An 11,595-nucleotide genomic window follows, 5' to 3' on the forward strand; every position below is an offset into this window, starting at 1 on the left:
TAACTGATTCATAAAAACCCCTCTTTCAGCAAATTAACTCCAGGTGTTTTCCATTTCTTTGTAAAATTGTAATGCTTTCCATTAATAAACAATTCAAAGTGTGTTACATTATAAACATGCTCATGATTTGGGAGTAACTATAGCTTTTAGGGAACTCTCCCAAATACAGCAGTGTGGCTGCAATTTGTCAGACTGGTTTGGGATACTACATTGGACCAGACTGGCTCTAAAGGGTACGTCGAATTCGTATTCCCACTTCATTAGTCCAGTTATACATGATATTTAATTACAAAGTGATTTACTTCAGAAAATTCGGCTTTAGCGTCTTAAACCCGTTATTTAAATTCAAAACCAGACTAATAACCGAAAGCGACAAAGTGGCGTAAACCGGGAGGCGAAGCCCCCGCTGACGCGCACGGCCGTCACGTGACCGGCGCTCAGATACTGGTATCGAAATAAATTACAGCGTGTGGCCAATTTACCAACGTTAACACCAGGCGTCCGAATAATTTACCATATCATTTAAGGGTTTCCCGACACATTATGTAGTAATGTAAATATATCTGTTTGCAGCTATAATATGATATTTTTAATCCGACATCGCGTCTGAAAATCTTGCATCAGCGTTGTTGCACTTTCGTTATTATTACAATCTGCTATTAACAAGCTCCCCGAAAAAAATCACGTATTTGGAAATTTCCTAATCATTTCGCATACAACAGCCAGAGTCCTACGGCGATCAGAACAAGCGCATATATCTTCAATAGCATAACTAACCGGTCTAGCATGTGGAGCTACGCCAGATACGTCCCAGTAACAAATGAACCTCAAATGGTCCGATTAAATATGCATTAATGTAATATTCTGCACTTTAGATAGATGTAAAATCTCTTCCGTCAATCACAGCAAGGATTTATATCAGTGTTTTTTGTGTGGGGTGTGTAGCCTTTAGCCAGATCGCTAACTAGCTGCTTTCTGGGTTATTTTGAGGCCCGACACATTATAATTCCAAATCCTTTAAATCCCAGGCGCATGCGGCTCATGGAGTAATTACCGGGGTTTATTTCTCATAAACAAATATTAATGGATATTAAATATTAATCAAAGCGCTCTATCTGTTATTTATATACCGCAGCAGCACTACACACCGAAGGCACGTTTCATACTGAGACTGACATACCTCCGACCCGGTACATGTTGGCCGCCATTTCTGCCCTCCTCTTGAGGTGTGCAAAAAATACAGACAAAGCATGAACTGCGAAACACACAAATAAATAATCGGACGTTTTTAATTTAATCGTGTCCAACTCTAATTGAAAAAATACAGTGCAATTAAATAGCGTCGTTGTTGTTTATTGATTTTTTTGGAGGGGGGTAAGAGTCGGGAGTTGAGCGGGAGAGATTTAAAGAGCCCCCCTCCCAGCGTTCACAGATCGGCGAGCGAAACGGCTTCAGGAGAGCCGGACCAGTGTTTCCTGGTGTGGGTGGGGGAAGGAGCAGAGTGGGGCGGGGTGAGGGTCCAATACGCACTGTCCCTGTAGCGGAAAAACGACGCTCAGTGTCGTTGCACCAAATATCCCATTCAGTTCACCGAATTATCTCTCTGACTGATATCAGATTCACTTTTGTCTTTTTCCCACGATTTTATCTTTAGCATGTTATTTACCCACGTGTTACAGATCTTTAAGCTTTTGCCAGGGCGTTAATTTTATTGTACAATTTTAATGGTCAGCATGTTCCTGCATTGTTAGTATCGCACTGGTTATTTTATTGAATGCATTCGAGTGCAGTGCGACGGGAAAATTAACTGGAAAGTAAGTTTAAATAAGATTAATATTCCGCATTGTGTGTTAGGCGCTTTAACTGAATCATGCGCAAAAGTAGCGTTTCAGTTACGTTTCACATCGTTCCACTTCCCCTCATATGCAGATGATTTTTTTTGGGATTAGATAACTTAATGTTTTCACGGATGTCTTAATTTGGTCCTTGGTTCTGCACTATTTCTGGACATATCGTGAGACATCATTAATAAATCATTATTTTGAGTCGAAATCCCAGTTCTACGACAGTGGAGCGATCAGAGTAGGGTTGAAACCATTGGTGGTCTGTTGGGATCCGCACTTTTGTTATATTTGAAAGAAATGTTTGCCGCCGGGTATAAATTAACACATGATATTGACTTGACACTATGTGTTACGGGTTTGTCAACACTCACGGATGCGGGACTAACAGGGTGCCCGGGAATTTAACTTCAAACTACTCAAATAATACTCCACTGTACAAAGAAAACGCCCATGTTATTGATCTCTGTATACTAAATTCACCTTGTCTTGATCAAGTTAATTTAATTCATTTAATGTGTACTTTGATAAATCGGGTCTAAAGTAGGCCTAGTTCTCTGGTTCTATAAAGACTCCCAACCTGAGATTTAACCGATCTGTTTATTGGTATCAGGCTTTTATCAGGCCAGGAACGTTTCAGCGGCGTGTCATACCGATTGCAGTCAAAGCTGTTTCTCGTTTATCCATCCATCCAACTGCTTATCCTACTGCGAAGCGGGGTGTCCGGAGCCTATCCCGAAAGCAATGGGCACGAGAATGGGCAGGGAACAACCCAGGATAGGGGGGCAGCCAATTGCAGGGCACACTCACACACCACTCACTCCTACGAGCAATTTAGCAACTCCAATTGACCTCAGCATTTGGACTGTGGGGGGAAACCGGAGTACCCGGAGGAAACCCCACGACGACATGGGGACGAACATGCAAACTCCACACACATGTGACCCAGGCGGAGACTCGAACCCGGGTCCCAGAGGTGTGAGGTAACAGTGCTAACCACTGCACCACCATGCCGCCCTGTTTCTCGTTTATGTCCTATGGAAAATCTAAAAATAATTTAATTTAAATTATATTTAATCATCGAATTCAAACAGTTAAGAATGAAAGTACAAAATATACGACGTGGAAGATTGAAGATTACGGACTATAAAACAAAAGGGGTTGAAAGTTTTTATTTTTTATGGAATATAACTCATGTGAAGGCATATGAAAAAACATCAAATTTTACTTAGTATAATGCGTGTGATACGTGACGTTAAAATGGCATCAAATTATAACCAACTTCATTGTAAATATGTCCATCAACATTTTCAGACTTATTCATATAATAGTAAATGCTGGATTTATATTCTCAGCTAAAATAGCCCATTAATTCGCTCCTCAGTCTTCTTATTTTTATATTAACATATATATTTACATTAGGTCTAAAACGGCATGCCTTGTGCGTAGCTTATTAATCAATGTTTGTACAAGTTTTATCCAGTTTCCTAGTTGTCTAAAGAAGGGAGGGGGCGTGCTGCATAGGGTGACATCACGGTCCGGGGCTGCCCGCTTTGGACTAGCTGGGTTTGACAGGCGGAGCCACAACCCAGTCTGTAGAAACGCGAGGTGCGCTCGGAAAATGCGTTTTAAACGGAGGAGTTTTTAAACCCAACAACCTGTCGAGTGTCTCCCTGAAAAAGGTCAACGATGCCTTCCTGCCCGTCCAAGAGCAGACGCCAGTTTCCTGGGAACTTAAGGATATTCGGATTTGGACTTGGAAATGGGGAAAATAAGATGCTGAGTTATACATCTGAGAGAGAGGGTCCCCTCTCTTTCTGCTTTGTATAAACCGGAGGAAAGCCACTTCCTATGCATGCCAAGGTGGGAATTTAACACAAAATGAAGTTTGGGAAAAGCGTGTGTATTTTAAATGTGGGTGGCACTAAATATGCGTTACCCAGGGATGTGATAAAGGACTTTCCTCTAAGGAGAGTGAGTCGTCTTCACAATTGCGCTTCTGAGAAAGAAGTGCTTGAAGTCTGTGATGACTACGACCGAGAGAGAAACGAGTTTTTCTTTGACAGGCACTCCGAAGCCTTCGGCTTCATTATGCTGTACGTGAAGTACGGAAAGCTCAGGTTTGTCCCGCAAATGTGTGAGCTGTCCTTCTATAACGAGATGATCTACTGGGGTCTGGAGAGCTCACACCTGGAGTTCTGTTGCCAGCGGCGATTGGATGACAGGATGTCCGACACATACACCTACTTCTCCGAGGAGGACACCAAAACAGAGGAGGACCCTAGGGGGAACGATGAGCTGGAGCAACCGGCCGCCGATCGGAGAGGAAGCGCTAAGTGGCTGGAAAGGATGCGGAGGACTTTCGAAGAGCCCACCTCATCTATCGCGGCGCAGATTCTCGCTTCTGTTTCCGTAATTTTTGTCATTGTGTCCATGGTTATCCTTTGCGCCAGCACGCTGCCGGACTGGAAAACGGCCGAGAACAACAGCGTGGAAGAGCACAGGTACACAGAGAGTTTAGAAGATCCTTCAGGGTATTTACGTTTTATTAATATATTATATTCGTCACTGTTCTTTATGTCCCTTTGTCTGTTTACATCGTAATAGAGCGTACTGTTGACTTATTTGTGTGAGTATTCTGTGGCGTGAACAACAAGTTGTTATCTCAAATTGATATACAAATGTCAAGTGTAACAGTAATTTGAAACCCATGGAGGCATAAAATAGTCTGTTATGAATTGCCACATAATTACTCTGCACCGCTAATAACGTAGGTGGCATAACTGTATGAAATTCATTTTAAACAAATTACAGAATATATCTGACACCAGCTCTCGAGGTATACTTGAAACATGCAGCGTTTCTTGTTCACTCCGCAAGCGCGCACATGTAAACGCGCGCACACGACAGAGGCTGAAGCACTGTAACCGTATATTTAATTTCCATGGACGTGATTGTTGATACTAGGCCTGTTTGGTTTCATAGCAGCATAATTAGGACAACAGAAAATATGCAAAATAGAATGCATTGTGCATTCACTACTAATAATTGGCAGGTGAAGTCTTGTTGTGACCCGAATATTAAAGAAATCGAACATTTTTCAAGAATCACGTCATCTTTCGATCATTAAGCAATACAGAGATATATTGGCATCTGAAACCACTTTTGCTGTTTTCCATGAATATCATTATGGATTGTTTAATGTTCTATTGTGTTGTTTTTGTCGGATGTCTCAACTGTTTTGTCTTCTATTTTTCAGAGTAAAAATGCACAAAATACAATATCCACCGAATTACCCACACTACGCTTTCAAAAAAAAAAGAAACAAACAACAGATGTTTCCTTCCGTTAAAGAACAACTGGTGTTATGCGTTCGATTGAACATTTTAATATCTGAATACGAGGAAACGTAATACAGGCCAAGCAATATCTTAATCATATTGTACTGAGTCTAGTTTATATAAAAATTAAAGATTACAAAAAACTTATGCATTAATTAATGTAATGGTTAATAATGTAATTTAAAATTTAGAAAAAGAAAAGTGTCTAGATCTGTATACAGTTGCAATACTAGTTTAAATATAGGAATAAATGTTTGGAGGGTGTATTTGCGTGGTCTTGCCATTTTTAATCCTACAGGCACAGCTAAACGCCTGGATTGGACCGCGCCACTCCTTCAGTTCAGCGCGAATGCCTTGATTTAACGAACCTCTGAGTTTCAGTACAATTCCATTTTACGTCTGACCGGCAGTTCAGTAATTCCGTCTCCCAGCTCCTCGCTTAATTACAATTAGGTCATCTGCTTTCGACTCTCGATCATGTTGCAGTGGAGTTTAAGTAGTACGCCCTATATTGATGTGATAAAGCAAAGTGAAGTAAATGTCATCCATAAACCATTGTGCGAGTATGACAGTCTATAGACTATAGACTATAGTCAAAAGGCGTTTACTCTTAACTTCGAACGTTGTCAGATGTTGACGCCTAACGATTTTCCGTACTATGCACATAAAAGCACGTTTTTAATACAAGTATTAAGAATTTTCAGTATTACATTTCTAGGATGGTGTGCATCCTTTGGACAGTAGCAAGTTCACAGTAATCCTATTTGATCTAGTGCACATTGGATTTAACGCGCAAAGTGTGTCAGATCAACCGGTTCAGCCGATCACCCGTAAATTCAATCTGACGGTAATATCTGTAATATTTAACTCATACAACACCATGTGTTTCCTGGCAACGTCTTTCCACCGTCCAATCTATTTATGTGCGGCAATGGCACTGTCTCTTGTCCATTTATTTTTTTCCCTCTCAGTCTGTTTTAAACAGTCTGTCTTCTTTCCATCATCGCCGCGGGGACTTAACGGAGGAAGTCAGAGAGCTCATAATTATATAATTTGATTGCATGGATACGCGTGTGCATTGCATGCGTGCAGGGGGTGGGGGTAGGCATCTTCGTGGCTCCCAGCCTGCACCAGCACAAGGGCACAGTCCAGGTGGGAGGTAACACCTGGTGCCTAGCCGGTGAAAGGGAAGCTGGAGCCACGGAACGCCCAGGTTTGTCACGTTACGGTCGTGGCAGCACGGAGCCACAAATGCTGGTTCACTGGAGCGACGGCTGAGGAGGTAGCCCAGGTGACTCATTACCACCTGTGGTAATGCATATTTTTACCTAGTTTTTACACATTCCCTGAAGCATATGATTGACATACATTAAAGCAGAATCACACACGCAATTAGCTCACGCTTTGAGCTTTCTTGTACAGTTTTGTAGAACTTAAGTTGTGGTATCAGTAAGCACGTAGCTTTTCAGCTGTACTTTGTGGCAGAATACGTCAACAAAGCCTTCGAGTTTATCTTTATGTTTCATAAGTTCGGCCAAAATGCACGGCACAACTGAAAACAATGGTTAATTGGCATTTGACGCTTAATTGGACCTCCTCTTGCTGCTAGCTCTACTCTGGTCACGTGTCACCCCATCCCATCGCACAATCCCAGCGCTCAGTCTTCCATATGTCTCGTGTGTGTTCGGCAGCAATTCTGCTCTGTGGCAATACTGTTTAGGGCTTTGTGTAGACCTAATATGAAAGAAATAAACCCCTACCCCGTTTTGTTGCTCCGGTTTTTTCCCCTCTTAAATGCGTCACCCTTTAAGGCACAGCAACCTCTCATGAGGCAGACTGATAGATGCATATGTGAGATTGGTTATTGGTTCCAATATGGCCCTGGTTGGCACACGTGGATTTTAAACGATCCCTCCATGTCTGTGCAAATTCTTCCTCGTGGTCAGGTTTTTTTCCCCCTCCGCATTTCAGAGAATGTGTGATGGATGAAATCAGGGCACCTTGACATTCAGGTTTATATCTGGCTTGTTTTATATGTGGCTAGTTTTCTGTGCTGAGAGTGGGTTCCATTCAAGGGGTGCCATGCCTTATGCGCTTATCACACTCACTAATCAGCACAACCCTGACCGTGGAAATCACTGAGATGGAGGATGTAATTTTTTTCTCTCCCTTTATTATGCTGTATACACAAAGCATATATCCTGACAGATAAATAAAAAAAAAGTCTGGTCCTTAAAGGGTGAAAGAATTGCATGGCTGATATATTCATATTACCATATAGGTTTAAGCAGCAGGTAGTGCATATAGAATAAAGGGAACAGGGATCTGTCAGGTCCCTTGTGCCTGGGGAGCACTTATGTGCTTGGTACCGCCCCCCTCCACCCCATAACACCTCCCTCTCTCTCCCCTCACCCCCTGTGGCTTCAGGATCATCGAGGCGGTCTGCATCGGCTGGTTCACCGCCGAGTGCATCGTGCGCTTCATCGTGTCGAGGGACAAGTGTGAGTTCGTGCGCCGGCCGCTGAACATCATCGACCTGCTGGCCATCACTCCGTACTACGTGTCGGTGCTGATGACGGTGCTGACGGGCGAGAACTCGCAGCTGCAGCGTGCGGGCGTCACGCTGCGGGTTCTGCGCATGATGCGCATCTTCTGGGTAATCAAGCTGGCGCGCCACTTCCTGGGCCTGCAGACGCTGGGGCTGACGCTGCGGCGCTGCTACCGCGAGATGGTCATGCTGCTGGTGTTCATCTGCGTGGCCATGGCCATCTTCGGCGCACTGGCTCAGCTGCTGGAGCATGGCCTGGACCTGGAGGTGGGCAACGAGGACTACGCCAGCATCCCGGCCGCCTGCTGGTGGGTTATTATCTCCATGACGACGGTGGGCTATGGAGACATGTACCCCATCACCATGCCCGGGCGTGTGCTGGGTGGCCTCTGCGTGGTCAGCGGCATCGTGCTGCTGGCGCTGCCCATCACCTTCATCTACCACAGCTTCGTGCAGTGCTACCATGAGCTCAAATTCCGCTCAGCTCGCTGCACGCGCAGTCTCTCCACCGAGTTCCTCAACTGACCCGCCTGTCCCTTCTCCGCCTCGTCATCCTCCTACTCCTCTGACTCCCCGGATACTTCTGGTTACTCATTTTCTTAGAACGTTCCTTCTTTGGCCTTCTCTTATCATGCTTGTTTTTCTTTTCACCAGGATTTTATATTTAATTTTTTTTTATCTGCAATTTGATGTTTTCTTGATATCTCAGCTGTGGGATTTACTCTCTGTCACTTCCCTTTTGTTCGTGTGAATACTCTCAGATGAGGCTGGGCTGGGGGGGGGGGGGTAGGCTGCACAGGCAGAAGAGCAGAGTGAAGACCATACCTCTCCCCCTCGGAGTGTGGGTATCTGCAGAGAGAGAACCTCCGTTAAGCATTAAGGCTGTGGAGATTTTTCCTCTTTAAACATTCACCAAGTTTTGAATTTCACGCCGCTCTTCACTGTCAGTGTCAGCGTGTGCCACTGGTGAATCATCTCCGAGATCACCTGACACTCCACTTCCCTTTAATTCCCATTAGAGTATAAATACAGTTCAGCCCGGCAAAGAATCATGCATCTTTTGCACAATGAACTGTAAACTGGAACATGCCCTACGGAAGCCACTGTGAAGGAGTTACTGCGGTAACAATTTCGAATTCTGTAGGAGACTTAAAAAAAAAGAAAACATGCCATTTCCAGCATCTGCGGAATAACAAATCTGGTATATAAATAACATTTTTACATGTTGTTCGGACCCGGTGTCCTTCCCCAGGTATCCCCTGCCATTGCCCTAGGCTTCCTGGAAGAGGCTCTGGGCCCGTAAGTGGTTCCGGAAGATGAGCTGATGGATGTGTTATGTAAATCACATCTGACATGTTGCGCCATGAGGTTTGTTAACAGCCGTGCCACGTCTATCAGAGTACCTAACAAGGGCAGTCGTGAAATACGCAACAGGTTATGCATTGTAAAGTCTACACATTCCATTGGAGAAAAGCTCTTGCTAGTGGAATTTGGTCAGGCAACAGTTTTATGTAGTAAACATGTTGTCTGTGAAGCATATTCAGGTTTAGTGGAACGGTCCTCTGACTGAGAGCTGGGAGAACAGCTCTGTGAGCTGTGTGGGCAGGTCAGTAATGTGGAACAAAATGCGCCACAGAGTGAAGACATGTCATGGAGAAATCGGTGGTTTGGCTGATGCCAGCACAGTGAATGGCAGGAATGTCTGAGAGCGCAGCAGACCTGGGACAAGCAGAATGTGGCCATTGAGACCTATGGCTCCTTGCCCATTTGCGGGAGAGACGCGGGGCGTCCTGGAGGCTGGCCTCAATGCACATTCCCTTCCGGCTTTGGCTGTTCCACCGCCTTCTCCTCGACACGCTGTCGCTGCTGCGTTGTTTGGCCCTGTGACACATTCGCCGTCCTCTGTAGTCCTAAAACGATTGGGGTGTCCCATGCCTCGGCCGCAGTCAGGGTCTCCTGAGCCTTGACCCGATTTCAGTAGGGCTGACATTGATTGCCCATCACCTTCACTTTCAGCTTCCTTTTAAGCCCGACTCATCTTATTCTGACCTTCAGCGCCGCAGTATATCCAAGCAAGATCGCGTTCTCCGCAAAACTGACTAACGAACTTCACCCGTACATCTTCGGAGAAGCCAGGCTCATCCCTCTGCCATTTCCCTCAGCTCAGCCAAACTAAAAAAAATATAAAAAGCACAAGCTGGACCACAAATCCGTATTAAATCCATAATGAGTTTTTCTAATTTCAAAAGCTTTTATGTTTCTGTTGAACATTTTGGAGACTGATTTACACTCGGTGTACTTAACATTATTAGTCCATAAATTTTTACAAAGCTGAAAGTGCATATTATTCATAATCAAGGACACACTTGGTGATTTTTATCTAGTCAATATTCTCCACGTGGTTCCTGCTTTTAGAAGATTCCACACAAAGAATAAATACGGGTTGCGATGCTCCTGTCGAGGGGAAGCAGATCTTAGCAGCTTCTGTTTTCAAGGTGTCGTCAGCCTTGTCTGACGGCCTGTGGCTGCATGTCAGCGACCCACCCACAGACATCCCAGAGGGGTTTGGTGTCCGCAAGACTAGCAGGTCCTGAAAGGTGATAACGGTGACGTAAACGTTTGTGTCCGTCTGTTCTCACACAATATGTCAATTTCCATACTCTGGCTGCCTTTTAGATGTACACCATTTTTACAGCTTGTCATTTTTGCACCACTGGATTGTCCTTTGTGAAGGACAGTAGAATCTTTACTTCTTTTTTACACTTTCACGAATTTGTAAGCACTCTGTTTTATTTTAAATGAGAATGTGAAATGTGACACAATTACGTTTTTCTGTCTTGATTCTTCATATCCCATTTTCCTCTGTCAAATTGTTACACTGCCTCCTCTGTTCAGTGGGTTACTTTTGCTGTATTTTATTCAGTTGCCAGTACAATGTAAAACCCTGGGAGCAGAGCTGCGTGTTTGTACAGATCTGTGAAGGCTACCTATGATAGCCAGAAACTGTTTGTAGAATAAAGCCACAAAACAATGAGTAATTATTTTCGTTTACACCTCAATGTCTGGTAGATATTGTAAAAATTCCACAGCCCCCCCCCCCATAATTATTCTGCTTCTTTAGATTTTTAATTAGTAAAGTGTATTAATTTGTTGTAAACTGTCACTGCAATTTATGCAGAACCCTGTTTTCTTTATTAAAAATGTTTATAGTTTTTAATATCATAAAACATCTATTTTATATAGATCTTATGTTTCCAGATAGAATGGCTTTATGGATGAAAGTACTTGAATAATAACAACGATGACAACAACAATAAAAATATTTTGTTTCTGTGATTTATACCACATTTCTTGTGTTTATGGCCGCAGGGTCTCTGTAACATAACTATTAGTTACCATACATATAGATGAGTGTGTGGGAAAGAAGCATGATGCCATATTGGATTATGTCTGGAAATACATGAGCAACTGTAATGTAGAGTCTATGATTAGGGGCTTTACGTATTGCTGGAATTAACTGGAATTCCACTAAACAGGGATTGTGATAAAACCCTTACTATTATCCCACATCACAACGTGGAAGGTGAACCGTTACCTAGCGACCCTGTATTGAAGAAGCATTTACCAATATGTATGACAAGTACCATTAAATAAACACACAGTCCATAATAACTCTAATGCTGACTAATACAGTCCTTAACAATATGTAATTAAACGTTTTTGGCTACAGTCAGGTTAGCTCTGTCACCTTGCATCTCTGGGATGAGGGTTTGAGTTTCTGCCATTTTCCAAACCACTTATCCTACTGGGTCCGGATCCTATCACGGGAGCCTATCCCGGAAGCAATGGGCACGAGGCAGGGAAC

General features: G+C 43.6%; 2 protein-coding genes across 7 annotated transcripts in view; one reads left to right on the plus strand and one right to left on the minus strand.

Annotated features, from left to right (window-relative positions):
• The window catches only part of LOC125726421 (metastasis-associated protein MTA3-like), a 38,156-nt gene extending 36,720 nt beyond the window's left edge, over positions 1-1,436 (minus strand). For 2 of the 3 annotated variants that reach the window (XM_049002804.1, XM_049002802.1), the window contains exon 1: positions 1,181-1,436. In XM_049002804.1, the coding sequence (XP_048858761.1) occupies positions 1,181-1,208 (28 nt within the window). In that variant the 5' untranslated portion in view covers positions 1,209-1,436. The remainder of the gene's footprint in view (positions 1-1,180) is intronic. The other variant, XM_049002803.1, reaches the window with a different exon arrangement.
• Positions 205-10,909, plus strand: LOC125726422 (potassium voltage-gated channel subfamily G member 3-like). Of its 4 annotated transcripts, none has more exons than XM_049002809.1 (3): positions 205-233; positions 3,908-4,375; positions 7,610-10,909. In XM_049002809.1, exons 2-3 carry the CDS (start codon positions 3,933-3,935, stop codon positions 8,253-8,255), a joined length of 1,089 nt encoding a protein of 362 aa, XP_048858766.1. In that variant the 5' UTR covers positions 205-233; positions 3,908-3,932; the 3' UTR covers positions 8,256-10,909. The 4 variants fall into 4 exon arrangements, with proteins under 4 accessions (XP_048858766.1, XP_048858765.1, XP_048858763.1 ...); XM_049002808.1 differs by lacking the exon at positions 205-233 and adding an exon at positions 1,528-3,704; XM_049002806.1 differs by lacking the exon at positions 205-233 and having other exon boundaries at positions 1,528-4,375.
• The last annotated feature ends 686 nt before the right edge of the window (positions 10,910-11,595 follow it).

Source organism: Brienomyrus brachyistius, unplaced genomic scaffold (assembly GCF_023856365.1).
Source record: "Brienomyrus brachyistius isolate T26 unplaced genomic scaffold, BBRACH_0.4 scaffold71, whole genome shotgun sequence".
NCBI classification, from domain to species: domain Eukaryota; kingdom Metazoa; phylum Chordata; class Actinopteri; order Osteoglossiformes; family Mormyridae; genus Brienomyrus; species Brienomyrus brachyistius.

Coding starts and splice junctions, on each gene's coding strand:
- LOC125726422 (XM_049002806.1), top strand. CDS start 3,723: ATGAAGTTTGGGAAAAGCGTGTGTATTTTAAATGTGGGTGGCACTAAA. Junction 4,376..7,609: donor AGTTTAGAAGATCCTTCAGG/GTATTTACGTTT, acceptor CTGTGGCTTCAG/GATCATCGAGGCGGTCTGCA.